General features: G+C 40.2%; 3 protein-coding genes across 10 annotated transcripts in view; 2 read left to right on the forward strand and 1 right to left on the reverse strand.

The window, feature by feature from the left end:
- Positions 1-13951, forward strand: part of morn5 (MORN repeat containing 5) — a 41652-nt gene extending 27701 nt beyond the window's left edge. Inside the window, exon 5 of the mRNA XM_026174032.2 lies at positions 11929-13951. Coding sequence (XP_026029817.1) covers positions 11929-11987 — 59 coding nt within the window. The 3' untranslated portion in view covers positions 11988-13951. The remainder of the gene's footprint in view (positions 1-11928) is intronic.
- rbm18 (RNA binding motif protein 18) lies at positions 850-16495 on the reverse strand. Of its 8 annotated transcripts, none has more exons than XM_080304336.1 (7): positions 16297-16492; positions 15213-15326; positions 10630-10756; positions 9761-9841; positions 6062-6174; positions 5429-5529; positions 850-2629 (listed from the first exon to the last, which is right to left on the reverse strand). In XM_080304336.1, exons 2-6 carry the CDS (start codon positions 15317-15319, stop codon positions 5445-5447), a joined length of 513 nt encoding a protein of 170 aa, XP_080160462.1. In that variant the 5' UTR covers positions 15320-15326; positions 16297-16492; the 3' UTR covers positions 850-2629; positions 5429-5444. The 8 variants fall into 8 exon arrangements, with proteins under 8 accessions (XP_080160462.1, XP_026029815.1, XP_026029810.1 ...); XM_026174030.2 differs by having other exon boundaries at positions 9755-9841; XM_026174025.2 differs by lacking the exon at positions 6062-6174 and having other exon boundaries at positions 9755-9841; positions 16297-16495.
- Positions 16262-16523, forward strand: part of mrrf (mitochondrial ribosome recycling factor) — a 28181-nt gene continuing 27919 nt past the window's right edge. Inside the window, exon 1 of the mRNA XM_080304332.1 lies at positions 16262-16280. The gene's annotated coding sequence lies outside the window, so the exon portion shown is untranslated. The remainder of the gene's footprint in view (positions 16281-16523) is intronic.

Genomic DNA, 16523 nt, shown 5'->3' on the forward strand with positions numbered 1-16523 from the left:
AATAAAATTATACTTGTTTATATGATTGTCATTTATTTGCTACTGGAAATATACAGCTGGCGTTGACCGCGGACAACAATGCGGCAATTAACGCACAAGTTTGCGCTCGAAAACCAAAGTTTTTGTTATATACACGCTGATTGTTGTGTATATGCGGATAAAACCATATGTATGTTCTTATTACTCATTTATATATATATATATATATAAAAGAAAAAATAGTCATTATTAAAGAGAAGACAATTTTGAGACTGAAATTAATTTAACTCCATGATTCAAAATATAATTCCGTTAATATTTTGGATAATTTTATGCCAGTTGTCGCTATGCTTGCAGTTATTTAAAGAACATAAATATTGCGATTCAAGGCATCATGTATTTATAAAATAAAACTGGTTGAAGTTAAAATTCATTAAAAAATAAGAATAAATTCGATGTTTAAGTAATAAGTTAAAAGATGTATATTAGTAGGGCAAATATTCACGATTTACAGATCTTTCAAACACAGCTGGCGCTACGTTTAAATCCACAGATTAATGTGTTTGTTTGTTTTTAATGTAAATCCTTAATACAATTATGCAAAAGTATAAAGACATATACATAAATACATAAACTATAGGAGCTGATGTAACTGAATCTAAACGCTGACAGAAACTCAGGGAGCCATTAAACAAAAGGCTGAGCTTTATAATTACAGGATATGTTTGAGCCTACAATAGTTTAGATCGATATGTCAATCATCCCGCTTTCCACAGCGGATCCATGATTATCTGTAAATCTACACTTCAGGAATTATTCCATCAAAAATGATCCAAGCGTTTAAAAAAAGAAGAAAAAAATACACCCGAATGTGTATCCATGAACTAAAAAGGATATATTTATCCAGTGGGCCCTTTATTGAAAACAGATAATTACAGGCAAGGAAAATAAAATAAATAAATAAAATAAAACAAAAATAGAATTTAAAAAAATGCTGTAATGGATTTCACAAATGTTCTGCAGCCGCATGAATGATTTTACAGCAACAAACAAATCCCACGAAGAGCTGAGTGATGTCAAGAGGTAGGATTTGGTCCATCGGTCTGCACGAAATTGTGCTCTTCCGTCTTCTCCAACAATTAGCCCGCTGCGAGCTGTAGACCAACAGTTCCTACTTGGTAACCTCACAAAAACAGAAAAGGCCATTTGGCCAGCAAATTCAATCATCTGCCAATTAAATCCAGTTTACAGTCTCATCGGGATTTCGTCTCTTTTTTTTCTTTTTCTTTTTTAAAAAAAATCATAAGAGCCTCAAACTTCAATAAAGAAAAAAATGCCCAATATGACAGCAAATGAAAAAAAAAAATGCAGTTTATAATAAGGAAAATGTGTCCACATTAATCAGTCTTACAAAAAGGCCTACAAAGTATTGGAAGTATTTACAGGAACTGCACAAAAATAGTAAACTACTTAATATTCATCATACTAGAGTGGGAAAAGTGAGCCTCAAAAGGCTACAATAGCTAAGACTATATGATTATTGTGGATAATGTTGTTACATAGATGCTCTTTCTGGTAATAAATAAATGATTTGATCCATGATGGCTGATTTTCCACAAACAAAAACCCCCAAAACGAAAGGGTTACATGTGGTGAGGAGAGGGAGCTTTTGGGCAATGGAAACAAAATATTTTAATGGCAACAAAGAACACCATCAACATGAAAAACACAGGAGCGAAGTGATTATTTACCTTTAATGGAGAATTTTAAATAACAAGAATGCGACCAGGGATGGATCTAAATGCTACGCAAAAGTCATTAAAAACAGTCGTATAAAATTAGATCCAAGAAAAAACAAAAAACAAAAAAAAGAACAAAGGGGGGAGAAATCAAGCGCACCCACACACACACACACTAAAACTCGCAGTGAGAGTCGCTAAGCGGCTTGTGGCTTATTATTTTTACACTCCATTAATAGTAACCAATTAGGACAAACCGAAGCCCAACCCGCCCTCCAAAAGAAACATATTCCTTAATTAAATAATGTGATCTGGAAGTTAGAAGATGTGTTCAAAACAAAACGAGAAGCAGCGTTTACACCGCTTAACACTTTCAACTGTGTTCAATCGCTGCAAATCGTGATGAGGCAGGCCGACGAGAGGCCCGACCTGCACGTCAGCCAGGTTTGGGTCACATGTCCGGCTAAATAATGACCGATGATTCTGAGACCTGAAATAATTTTTAAAAAAAACCCCAAAACCCATTTTGGGTGCCGTCCATGATGGCTGTGGTTACTCCTTAACAGTCAGGGTTCACCTTCGAGAGCTTTTATTTTCCCCACATCAGACAGTCGAAAGTACTGAATGTGGAAACTGTTTGTGTGGAGGTGGGGGCTGAGGTGTAGACGCTGGCTTTGGGTTTAGAGAGGAAGGGGTGGGTGGCTGGGGATAGAATAAGTGGGAGGATGGGTCATCTCCTGAACTTGCGGGGCCTGCTCTGGTTGCTGTGGTGTGATTTAGAGTAGGGCTCCCAGCGTTTCCTCTCTGGCGGCTTGTTGTAAACGTAGGCAGACGGGCCTGAGTAGCTATCGTCTGGATTCTCCTCCATCATCTGGAGCTTGGCTTCGATGGCGCGGATCTTAGCACTCGTGCTGGAGGAAGAAGGAAAAAATGAGAGGAGGTGTTAGCAGCGAGGCTGGGGGGGAAATACTAGTGTTGATACTGAGTGTGAGGGACAAATAGGACTGATGTACAGACTCTGGGGGACAGAAAGAGGAGGTAATAGCAGTCTTAGTGAGAGGGGGGTGGACAGGTTTAAAATAAAATACAGAAGAATGAACAGTGAAACAGAGGACTACTTTTATTTAAATGGTGAAACAGAATTTGGAGAAGCAGAGGAGATAAGATTGTGGGAAAAAAATTGCAGTGCTTGTGGGGAGGCGGTGGGGAAATGAGGGAATGAGTATGCGCGAGAAGTAGCAAAAAAAAAAAAAAAAAAAAAAACTGGAGAGGAAAACAATAGAGGGGCCATCAGGGAAAAAAAGAGAGCTATAGTGTATATTTCCTCTCTTGTGCTGTGTGGATAGAGTGACTTTGAGGTTTGCAGCAGATAGATGAGAGGTTCCTGCACAACAACACGAAATTACTTCTTTTTCAACCACGACATATTTACACAAAATTAACAGCTTCCACATTTAAAGGGTAAAAAACACTCTGCTCAGTGAGTCTGCTCACTCCGGGGAACCTAATTTGGCATTTGACCGTTTTTACACTCCATTTGTCTTATTTTAAATAGGCTGCAAATGCATTATTAATCCCCCTAAAACTGTTGTTTATGTTAAGGAAAAGATCATTGATCAGCGCACTGCTTTACCTCACAATGGTAAGGTGAATCCACCGTGAGGCCAATTGCTGAGTGTCTTCTCTTTAACATCCCATCAAAATAAAGGGTAAAAAGGCCCCAAAATAGTAAAGGAAAATATCATAGTTCAGGTTAAAGTCCAAGAGTTGCCTTTTTTTGGTTGCCAGTGGGATGTATACTCACTGAGTAGCCTGCATAAAATTCATGCTGTGTATTTCACGTTTTGCTGTGACTCTAGGCTGGATTACCTCAGTAGGAGGCGAAAACGCCACAGAGTGACTTAACAGCACTTTATTTATTTAATTGGTTGACCTGCAAGTGTGTATATGGGAATAAGGGCTGCAAATGTGGCTGCTATAATGGCATACTTTGGAGTCGGACAGAATTTCAACACTTCCATTGATGTCTTTGGAGCCAATGTGGTCTTTCAATAATTTCAGCACCACAGTTGAGTATCGTGAAGAATGTTTTATAGCAGAGGTGTCAGACATGCATCCTGGCAAAGGGTCAAATCCAGTCCTGCTGGACAGCTTTACAAAGTATCAGAATGGCTGAGGAGCTAATAATAACTCATTTTCTTTAACAAATTGCACTGCTCTTGCTGGAGAGGTGGAGCTGTGAGGATAGCTAAACTTTTTCTAAATCATAAATGATTATTTCAATCATAAATGAGTAAAATACTATTGTTTAGTTTCAAGCGTGTGCGTTTTGCGTGTTTTTTTTTATAAGATCCACTTTGATCTGTAAAATTGTAATGCAAGGAAAAACTGAGGAACATTGTTGAAATAGCTCTTTTTTTCTTCTTAAGACATCTCAGACTGTTTTTAAAATGGATGTTTCATTAAATGTGAATGTTTTCAGAAGGTACTTGGACTACACTAAAAGAAAGAGAACAGCTCTTGAGATAACATTAGGCCCGTATGCGGTCCAAAATATGTCTGAAACTTCTGTTTTTCATGTATTTGTGCTGGCTTGGTTAATTAAGGTTTAATTACAGTATGTCAGAAGATAGACGTGATCGTGGATGTAACAAAAGGTCACACTCACAGAGTGGGTGAAATGCTTCATGGGTTTCTCCAGCCCTCCCCCCAAAGTTGGATGAGTGGAAAAGAATGAATGGAAAAAAATAAACAAGTGTTTTCTACTGATTGCATTTACTTTTTTTAAATTTTTTCCCCCATTCAGTGACCCCCTGCAAGTAGTTATAACAACCAACTGGTCACCCAGAGCTTAAGCATTCAACACCCTAACCTATGAGTGCCCACTTTCAATCAATGCATAGGTCACCGAGTGGAAGGCAACCTGCCTCCAAACAATCGCAGTCTGACTCGGACTGAGTGCAGTCACTCTCAGACAGATCGGAGAAGGCTTGCAAATAACTGCTGTTTAATTTATAACGTTGCCATCACACTGGTGTCAGTTGCAACTCGTCTGCAATTGGTCTCTTTGCAGTTGGGGACATGACTCAACTGGTTGCCAACTGGTTACAATCCTATGTAAAAGTTAATAGATAAACAGAAATATCTGAATTTCTGTTTCGGATCTATGAGGTTCTTGCTAGACTCTGAATGTAAGCAGTTGAAGTGCATTTACATTGAAGGAGATAGCACCAGATTAGCGATCTTCACCGATTTATCACAGTTAATCAGATATAGACTGCATGTGTACATGCCAACTTAATCCAGTTCAATCACAGGCTGACTGGTAGCAGACTGTCTTATTGCCATTTTATCACCTTCTCAATGCAATAAAGTTTCTCTGAGGATGGCAACTGTTATGAGGCTCAGGTTTTAGTAGTTGGAGCTCTCTCTTGTAGTAGGAGACGGTAAACTTCAGCAGCATTCTCACTGCTAGAAATTCTTTCTTAGGTTTAAGCAAGACTGACAGGTAGAGAAAGAAGAAGGCAATTCGATGCCCACTGGCTCATCTTTGCACTGGGTGCCGACAGATTAGAAACCAATTCAAATCCATTCAAATACAAAAGTTCAGGCCTTCAGCTCATATGTGAACACACTCAGAGAAAAAACAAAACCTGATACAACAGCAGAAAGTTTATATGTGTGCGTGTGTGTCTGCTGTTGATGCCAACCTGAGGTGGTTGGTTGTTATGGATCCATCCTCTGTTGAACCGCTGCATGACGGTTCCAGGCTGGGAGGCATCGTCTTGTCATTACGAAAACCTTCAAACCTCTGTAAACAACATACGTGGGCAAAAACAAACAAACAAAGACCCACACAAACAATGATGGAAACGTGTATGGACAGACAGATGAAAAGAGATAAACAGAAGGAGTAAAATAACAAGTAGAGTAAGTAATGGCAGAAGATACACAAGATACAGGGAAGCAGACAATCAGTGGAAGAGACTGAATATGTCCTAAAGATATAATGTGGACTGTGATATAGATTACAGCTCACAGTACACATCAATCAAACTTTAACTTTCTAAAAATTCCAATTCCTAATCATTAATATCAGTTTAACAGCATTTTACCCCTGAGATACATTTTAGGTCTAAGTTTAAACAGGGCCAAATAAAATAAGGCAGACATTTAGAAAACAACAGACCTTCTAATAAATACTAACAGAAGGTCTCTGAAGTCAGCTCCAGTTTTCTCCCACAAATATGAACATTACTAAACTACAGTATTGATCTTGTTTGTTTCCGGTCAAACAGACAGTAACCAAGCAGCAAGCAAGCACGTCCGGCTTGTAATCACACCCTAAGGGATGATCGAGGATAAAAGTGGGACCAGCTGATGAGCAACAACCAACGCGTGCACTCATTCCTTTCAAAACCACCTTCCAAACATCTCCAACAGCCAAAACTGAAACCTGTGGAGAAAAAAAAGAAAGAAAAAAGAAAAACTAAACAAAGTAACAGTCACATGATGGGTAATGATAAGCTCCAGCACTTGGCGCAGCAGTTTCCGTGTGCAGTACGTTTGGAAACCATCTGGCGAAGTTCAGCCGGTGGAAGCGAGACAGACTCACATGACATTACATGAAGTTACATAAATGCAGCAGAGCACACGCACACACATTCCTACATACAGTCCCATGAAATAAACAACATGTATAGCCAAGAATAAGAGTAAAAACAATGACCATGCAACCAGCCAGGACCCTTCCCTTCCACCTATTCCTAAAGGCATGTGGCTGGAATGCATAGAGATCTGAATGCAGCCAATAAGAGCACACTGAATCTGAAAACACTCCAAAACCTGCAAATAAAGCTAAATTTGGGTTGTTAAATTTGTTTTTCAGGAGATAGCATTTTAAATTAGGTTAATAAAACTAAATATCTAAATAACTGCACTATAATTGGCTGACAAGTGAGAAATGCATAGCAAATGTAGTTAAACTTTTGTTTTGTAAATTCATTCAGTGTTGGATGTATCACCTTACAATATGACACCAATAACTTTTACTTTCTAACAAGTAACAAGTTCACCCAACCGGGTGGTAAAATAGTTGAGGAGGTGCTGGAAATATCATGAAGTAAACTCAATATACTAAGAAGACTTCACACGCTCAGGATGAATAATCAACACGCACAAACTAAATGAAAACCGTTTATTGTTTCTGGTAAAGCAAACAAACTCAAACGAGTAACTAATGCATACATGATGCTTTAATGTAATAGATTACTTTTAAAATATCAAGTTGTTTTAAAAGTAAAAGCCTATTACACAACACGGAGTACAAACAAATAAAGCCAAGAAGAAGTGTACAAAACCGTAGTTCCTCTCGTGACCACTTGAGGTTGGCTCGAAAAAGGAATGAGACCCCAAAGACTCCCATGCTAAAATGCTCCACTTTGCAGCATTAAAAAGAAAACTTGCATACCTGGTATTAAAAAAAATAATAGTTTACCCTCAGATCAACTCCGAGTGAGGGTATTTTTTTTTACTCATCCAACTGGGTAACTCAGTTACAGGTAGGGTCACGGCAGGCGCCCTGACACAAGCATAAAGCTGATAAGTGTGTTTGTGTGTTGCACTTGCTAACTAAGCTCACTAGGATAAGCTGATAAATTAGCACTGCACCCTTTTAGCCACACAAATCATTTCATCTCCAAAGGTGGCATGCATCATAGATAAGCTTACTTATATAAGTATGGGTATAAAATACGCCATCTTTAACAGTTGCATTTGCAGGTTTGGAAATCTGAGGATTGTGGACATCCTTAAATAAATGATCATCAGAGTAATTCCCTCCATTTCAAAGCTTTAAATAAAGTCAAGATGTAAGCCTGGATGATTGGATAACTTCAACACCACCTGTCTGTGACTCACATATCCCAGCACATCACTCCTGGGTTGGACTCAATGAAGACAGGCTGGCAAAAATGTAATTCATTTTTAATTTGACCTGAGCCGGCTCCATCAGTGGAAGATTGCTCACAAAGACGGGACTGCAAAAATTAGTGACTCGCACTTCACAGACTAGTCCACTTGAAATATCAGTATACCGGCTTCACTGGAATTGGCAGTGATCTGCAATTGACCCCATTTTGTAATCTCTGTAGCTAATAAGAAACATAACCCTTGAAATTATGCATCAAACAAAGGTTAAGAAAGGGGAAAAGCGCACATATTGCATGCTTTAGAAGGAGGTTTAATGATCAGATACCTCTTAGGAAAAAGCTCCTGAGGTGATGGGTGAAGTTGAGCGTTGCGGTGCCATCTTTTTTGGAACATACGACATGGGTCATGCTTAAACCTCTAATCTTTTCCTTGCCTAAAACTCACAATAAGAAAATGTGGGGGAGTCTACAACATGAGGGAGAAAGATTGATGAACAATGTGAAGATGACTGTGGTTGAAATATTAATTTATTTTCACAAAGGTCATGATAATGGTGATGTGTGAATTCATTTCTGCCAGGAGGGAGGCAAATCCATGTCTGCAGGCTAGGCGGAGATACTCCCTGTTGTGAAACTTTAATTATAGCAATCAAGTCTAGCAGGACAGTTTGCTGGGTCACATGATCACGACCGTCCATCAACACACTGCAGCAGAGTGGAAAAATGGGGTTGCGCATATCTAGCTTACTTTAACAGAACAAAGCTTAAGAATACCAACAACATTCGCTGGAAGCCGAGGTCAACCCCAGTCTATAACCCACTGACAATTTAATTATAATTAAAAAACTAATTCCTAAAAAAACTTGCACTTTCTCTGACTCTGTTAGTCACGTATGCGGCAGAGAGGACAGCAAGATAAATATTCTCCAAGACTGTGTTTTAACTGCCTGAGCTGATAGACAGAAAATGGTATTTACTGAGAGGAACCAGCATTTACTGTATGCCTGCCATGCAGGCAAAGAGTCAAAAACCTGTTTATTCATATAAATCCTCACATTAACAAACCTGACGCTACAGTCTGGGGTCTGTTGAATCTAAGATGACCCCAACTTGACCCTGAAAAATACTGTTAATATGTCATTTTAAGCTTTAAAAGAATAAAACAATTATTAAGTTTGAGAATTATTTATATTAGCCTACACGTACTGCTAATTATTAAAAAAAAGAAGAAAAAAAAGGGGTCAGAACCAGACCCCATTCAGCTGATTATATTCACTCACTACAGTACACTAAATTATTCACAAGATTAACCGTGCTCTCCTGTTAGTATAACCTACGCTAGAGATGCTTCTTGCATGGAAGTGTTTTTACATGCAGCAGTTATGCAAGCTGCATAACTGACTTGCATAACTGGACAATAGTTATGCAAGGAAATGTTTGATTTCATAGTACCGCACCTAAAAAAGTGCATGTGAGCTAAGGCGAGTGGCAAAGATGTTGGGAGATTGTTACTTAAGTGGTTCAAGGTCATTTTTATTAGTGGCACAAAAATTGTTTTTTTTGTTTTTTTTAAATGAACACTTGTAGAAGCATGAATATAAACAGCCACTACTTTAGCTTGAAACGGTTGATTGAACTGTTATTAGGTAAATCTTTGAGCAGATTTATCTCACAGCGTGTTCTCTTAAAGGCGGCAGCGTTGACCTTGACCCCCTTCTACCATGTGTTTGTGTGTGTGTAGGGCGTGATTCGTCTCTATACAGGATATCCTTTCACCCTTCGCCAGTAGGCTTTCTATTGTTAACAGACAGGCATGCTGGTTGTGCTGGGATCCCTGTGCTCTCTGTAAACTGGCTCTGACAGCAAAAACACTAAAATTAAAACCACTACTGGCGGATCATTTTTATCTTTCACCCTAAGCCAGATTGACCTCTGCCATCACATATTTTGGTGATTTCTCCCAACCCTTCGGTCATTAGAGAGCCTAACATTTTTCTAATGCACAGATCTAATATTTATATTTAGTCTCTATACCTGCAGATTAAACCCAAAATGTCAGCCACATTCAGAGCAGTATTGTATGTTGGGAGTGAGCGTGATACTTACCCTCACCTGTGCGTGCGCCCAGCGCACAACCAACTTCTTGGACAAAGCTAGCTTCCCATTTAAACACTGGATAGCCCTCTCAGCCTCCTGCATGCAGCCACAGAAACACAAACGCAGAGAAAACAAGGAAGAGGAAAAGAGAGAAAGACAGAGGGGCGGCTTTTAAGTCGTGATTAAAAATCAGCTTTGATGATTGCATCCGAGTGATTAAATCATTAGTCCTCATAACAGCAGAAGGCCATAACTGAGGTGTCTGAGTGTGTGGCTGTGTGTATGAGAGGCAGTGTGAATAAATACAGTTTTATCTAATCAAATGTGCAAGTGGCTTTGTTGCTAAATTATATTAATGCAGTTCTTTATCCAAGCGTGTCTACATGTAAGTGTGTGTGAGTGTGAAAGATAAACACACACTTCCTCTGTATAATCCTTTTGGGAGGGCTTCATATCCCACTGATAGACACTAGCTGTGAAACTAGATGCTTATCTCAATCCCACAGCACGCTCCAAAACAACCTGTGAAGCTTAAACCTGCTCCCTATAAAGCCCACTTCAACAGGACACACACGCACACTGCTTCAGGTTGACTCATGAACGTTTTTACACTCAGTTTGGGTCATTTTCATAAAACATCCAACTCATAGTGGATGAAAATTGTTTCTCATCAGATCTTTAAGTTCAAATATTTTTCCTATATTGATGAAATGACTCGTTTTACTCCTGCCAACTGAGGATTTACTTTTAGAAATGATAAATCTGGTATTTCATGCATCTGAGTTTACGTACTAGTGTACAAAGCCACATTCTGTGGGTTTAAAAAAAACAAACAAACTTTAACACAACTGACATTTATATGCAGATAAACATGCTGCACGTACCTCCCTGGTGCTAAAGTTGACAAAGCAGTAGCCTCGTGGCTGTCCCTCCAAAGGCCCAGACTTGTGAAACAGGAAGTCAAACTGTTTCACTTTGCCAAACTTCTCTAACAACTTCACCAGGTGATACCTGTCGAGAGAGAGCGAGAGAGCGAAAGAGAGAGAGAGCAAAAAAAAAAGTGTAAGAAAAGACTGCTCCGTAAAGACAGAAAATGGGAAATAAGAAGGCAAAATGACTTTGATATTTTGCAAAAGGGTCTCAGTCCATGCTGTATTTGGCCCCCGTAAATCTGTCAAGTGGGGCTAATGAGAATGACAGCTTTCTCTCCCTGACACCTTTTTAGCAGCAGGCCAGCTGGTGTGGCAGGCCGGTGACAGTAAATCTCTGACTGAGACAATGCTGAGGATACAGTAGCAGGACAATGAGGGAATAAAACAGAGGAAGCTTAAAATCCCCCCTGAGCACAGAGATCTGCACAAACAACCTCCACTGACTGTGCGGCGCTGCTTAGGACTACAAATGAGCATACATGTGGTCACTGAAGAGCTATGCAGTGTTTGTGAGATTGTAGGTGTGTGTGTGCGCGCGCGTTTAACCAGCAATTTGCAGCCATGGGAAAAAAACATTTCTTTTGACAGTACAGAAAAGAGCAATGAGTTCAGGGTCACTTGGAGACTAGATTCGCTGCTACACTACTGTAAATACCCCGGGGCTGATTGATTGTTTTCAACACAAACTGAGCAGCACGTGCTTTTCCATTTCGTTAAGAAGAAAATAGGAAAAAGTGTCCATCCCAAGTTCCAATATACTGACACATTCGAGATGCTGGGGTCAACTGTGTGAGTCAGGCTCAAAAAATGACTGAAATGGTGAAATCAATTAGCAAAATTGTTGCAGACTTCTTTTAAGAGTGTCAATGGACTCATTTACAGTAACTGTTTGAGGTCCAAGAACAAGTTTGAATCACTGTGAAAACTCCTCAACAAGAAACAACACATCGCCCTGCTGATTAGTCACTGAAACCACCACAGAATTAACTCCTCATGTTCCTGAGTGAAGGCAAAGAAACGGCTTTTAGCAGTCCTCACTGTATGAAAGACGACAACACCCGTAACTGTTTGCAAACCAACTCAATCAGCAGTTTACGAAAAAAAAAAAAAAAGGTTACAGTTACACATTTGTATACTTTAATATTTTGTGTCAACCCAAGGAGCGTGCACATGCACAAACAGTTGAAGCCAAACATTTTCAGCAATTCGTTGATTTTATTTTTGTTTACATGTTCTTGTCTTCTGTCACAGGGGAAAAAACTGAAACGCTCGAAGAAAAGAGTCCAACAGACGCCCTCCTGTGTTCTTGATTTGGTGCCATTGCCTTGTGTGACTGTCCAGGCCTCAGAGTGACCCCAGGTGTTTTGTATAACTGTTAAAGAGAAATTAATGCTTCAGCCTTTTATTGTTTAGGAGCCTGTTATTTTTAATCCTCAAGTGGTTTGTGTGTGTGTGAGAGACCAGAAAAATGTCAATGTGCAAGTGTGCAGTGTATGTGCAAGGGACTTGATGTGGCATTCTCAGAGTGAAGCGAGGTTCTAAGCTACAGGTTGTACTAATGTCTTCTACGACTCCCTGGGGGGCTTTAGACCGACGACAGTTTCTGCTTTTCCCAGACAACACCCTGCAAGCCTCCCCATGTGACAGTGGCTCATCTAGCCCTAGATTACACTTAAGTTGTTGTTTACACTTCAGTAAACAAAAACTGTGCACTAGTGAACTATGCCGTCCTTTGAAAAAGCTATATAGTTAGACGTTTGAGCATATGTGTATTTTTAACAGAGGTTACACACTAAGAACCTTATTGGATGCTAAACCACAATGGAGAGCTCCTCCTGGGGGCTGTAAAACCCACCAGAGGAAGAGGGGAAGAGAAGGGGGAGGAAAGGGAGGGAAAGGTGAGCAAACGGAGACTAAAGTTCAGAGAGGGGATATTGATGGCAAGGTGAAAGGTGTAGGAAGAGGAGCACAAGGCAAAAGAAGAGAGGAGGTGAGAAGCCAGGTATGACAGATACAAGAGTTAGGAAACAAGAGGAGAGGAAGGAAGGGACAGGGGGGGATGTGAGTCAAGTCCAGAAAAAGATAAGACAAAAGGTTCGGTCCAGAAAAGTGCAGGTCAGAAGGGAAGAATTTGGAGAGGAGGAGCTAGGGTTTGACTGCTTGACAATGCAGCTATCTGCAGTTGTAAAGAGTAAAAGAGCGTGCAACTGACAACTAGCACTGTGACAGGAACTGTGGGATTTTTACTGAAAATTTAAAAGGGAAACAACATCATAGTTTCCCCATAACCCAATGGATATCTGAACAGGATGAAAAGCAGAAAAGGTCAATTTAATTATCACGCGTGGAATAAATTCGTCTCTCTTCATTGTATGATGAACTCATAGGAAAATTTCATAATTCTCTCAACAGGGAAGCTTATAATCAAACAGAACGGTGCACAGGACTTCACACAAAATCACAGTGCTGCTTTTCACTGTATTCAAATTAAGTGTAACGTTTTACCCTGAACCACCTAAAACAGCACTGAAAACATGAAACAGAACTAAATCTCACCTAAACGCCAGCACTGAAAAATGCAACAATTTTACAAGAAGTCTTTAGGAATAGTTCTCCAGGCTTCCTGAAGGATAGTCAAAGCTCCTCTTTGGATGTTTCTGCCTTTTGTTCTGTTCTCTGTCAAATATGATCCCACACTGCTTCAGTACTGTTGAGGTCTGCGCTCTGGGGAGGCCAGTCCAGTGTTCAACTGTGTCTTTGTCTATCCAGGTATGCTTTCACTGCATTGGTAGTGTTTTTGGGAAGCCGCTGCTATTCAAATGTTTTCCAGATGGTATTGCGTTGTGGATCAAAATCAAAATGCCAAGTTTTCAGCTGATAGTTCTTTGGAAATCACCTTGCTACTGCAAAATACTGTTTCCTCCAAGTCAAACCCAATTATATTTGGCAGTGTAGATTCAACTACAGAAATTGGAACAAACTATATACTTTTGTGACAGGCTGCTAGTCACAATATACCTAAAGATACACATTAAAATTGGTTCATTTCTAAGTTGTGTGTTATGTGTAGACACAACATTGGTTCATCTAGTTTGTTAGGTGCCTTTTTAAAACTTTTCATAGGTGAGTGTTAAGTGTCATAACAAACAAAAAACATTCCTTTGGGACGACCAGGTACAAGGACTGGACTGAAGATGGGTGCAATCTAAAAAAAAAAAAAATCATTCAAAGACCTTCAGAAAGCCTGGAGAACTACTGCTTATAAAAAGACAAAGTGTGTATCACTGGAAGCAAAATATAAAGAAATCAAGTGGGGCTTAAGACTTTTGCACACTTTTGTATTTTCAAATGATCCAAGCTCAAAGAAATAAAATTTCACCCTCGCAGAATAAATTACTCATGTCATCTTTTGTAATAAAATGATATAAATTAAGATTGGGGGCAGTTTAAAGTTGTATTGATTTTAAATGCTGAGAACAGTTTGTTTCAGTTCAATCACTTTTCCTTGTGGCATCAGCACCTTGCATCTGCAGGGAGTTTGGCTCACCCAGACAAACACAGGGGGTACTGCGTGCTATCCCGGAGCTAATTAATCTTCCCAATCAGCAACGGGGGCCTTGAGCATTTCTCTTGTTTTCCCTCCATACTGAGAAGTAGAGGGCCATTTAAGAAGAAGCAGAGCAGAGCAGGGAAAGGGGAAGGAAACGCCTGTCTAGACGCCCACCAGAGCTGCTGCCCGTACATTCTCCAGCAGCCCCCACAGGCGTACAAACACACCCCTCACCCCAAAAAACTACCTCCTCTTCATCACAGCATATGCAGGGATGTCTTTAGCATTCAGCAGCAAACACAAAGAAGGAGGAACAAAAAAAAAGGATTTGCATGTGATGCTCTGTCAAGACTCTTCTGGGTGTCAAAGCCTCTACCAGCTGCCACCCAAACATCTCACACACACACACACACACACACACACACACACACACACACAGAGCTCCAGGTTGACACAGAAACAGTAAACAGGGCAGGTGATTGAGGAATGATGGCTGCTCCTTAGCCGAGCAGGTCTCCGCGCTTCACTGCCTCTCTTTCACACACCCAGCCCTGTCTGCTCAGTCTCAGCTTGTGACACACACACACACTCTACACACACAGTTAATCAATCATATACGGACACACAATACATTGCCTTTCTATGGGGTAGAAGGTACAAACCAATGCCTCAGTTTCATACCATCTATTACAGTGACCACAGATCACCCACTAAAAGCCATCACTAAATGTTACTCCATATTAAAGTGGCGCTTTCGCACATTTGACGCTGAAAACGTTACATTTAACTCCTAAAAATGCTCACTATGGCACAGCTCTATTGTAATCCCAGTGGCTCTTTGACTATGAGCTCAGATCCCTGTAATCATTACTAACGGATTAAAGTGTTGTAGATAATTTACACTATCTAAAGTGATATCTGGTGGATCAATGAAGATGAAATATGAGCTTGCGTTAAAGCAGAAGCTGACTTTTTTTTTACTCACTCTGTGATTTTGGGATCAATGTTTCCTATCCACAAGCGGTTTCCATCATGGGCCGTGCTCTCTGAAATAATAGAGGCATTTTCGACTGTCTCTGCTGCCGATGACATGTGGAATCTGTGGGATAAAAGAAGCAAAAGGCAGAGTTTTTGATTATCGCAAGTATGAATTTGCATGGAGCTGAGGAGCTCAGACACTCAACAGCTGGGCGTTTGCCTCTGGAAATCTCTGGAACATGAAGGAACCTACCAGAGAAGACCTGGACACCTATTGGGCATCTGCACGCTCAACCAAATACAGATATTCAGCTAATTATACCCTCATTGAAGGAAAAATCCAGGAAAGGTCAAAAAAGTAAAGCGTCAGATAAACAGCTTCCACATTAACTGCACATAAATAATAAAGAGTCTCAAAACTTTGCCTTTCAGCTGCCCTTTATTGGACGCCACAGTTGATCATCTTCCTTCATCTGACACTATCCCAAGCATCCTCCTCTGTCACAACAACCCTCCTTGTCCTCCTTCCCTACATCCACGAACCTTTTTCTTCCTTCTGCTTGGCAGTTTCACCACCAACATGCTTTCTACGACATAGCCACTACCACGCCAATGATCTAATCTCTGAAAAGTGTCCAATTAAACAGTGAATTTTAGGGATTTTCTAATCTAACTCAGTTAATTTCATTCAATTAAAATTTAAAGCAGTTGTGTGCAATATGTGCGCAAAGGTTGTGCCGATGTATGTATTCATAACAGGGGTTTTAACTTAATCAGGAAACAGAATCAGGAAACGACGTAGTGTGGGTTACTTCCTCGCACTGTCAAATAAACACATAGTTCCTGAAAACATCTGAAAAAGCAAAACTCCGACTCCACATCTGGGAAAAGCTAAGCAAATAATCTTAGTTTAACAAACCGTACAATTCTACTCCTTAACTCCGGAACTTCTTCGGATAGATCCGCCCGGGTAGAGTTAAACCAGACACGGTTATGCAGGTGGTAACATATGTGATGAAGATGAGCTCTCAGTCACTTCGTTATAGAAGAGCAGTGGATTGCAGCAGTTAGCTAAGTGAGTTTCCGTTTACCTCGTTGTTTGTCAAACTTCCTCTTCGCTGGCGAATTCTTCGAATTGATTTACCACTGATCCCACCTTCGGGATGATTCTGGTGCGTCAAAACGTCAAATTAATCATTTCCTAAACTGTTTTCGTTCTATATTAGAGACTAGGCGAGCTAGCTCTGACGATACCTCGCTACCGTCTGACAACAAAGGCGCGGGGTGATGACGTAGTTTGTTTGAGCATGCGCAGTCC

This window comes from Astatotilapia calliptera, chromosome 7, assembly GCF_964374335.1.
Source record: "Astatotilapia calliptera chromosome 7, fAstCal68.1, whole genome shotgun sequence".
NCBI lineage: Eukaryota > Metazoa > Chordata > Actinopteri > Cichliformes > Cichlidae > Astatotilapia > Astatotilapia calliptera.

Coding starts and splice junctions, on each gene's coding strand:
- rbm18 (XM_026174025.2), bottom strand. CDS start 15,319: ATGTCATCGGCAGCAGAGACAGTCGAAAATGCCTCTATTATTTCAGAG. Junction 9,842..10,629: donor TCAACTTTAGCACCAGGGAG/GTACGTGCAGCA, acceptor GGCTGCATGCAG/GAGGCTGAGAGGGCTATCCA. Junction 2,630..5,428: donor ATAACAACCAACCACCTCAG/GTTGGCATCAAC, acceptor TTCTTCCTCCAG/CACGAGTGCTAAGATCCGCG.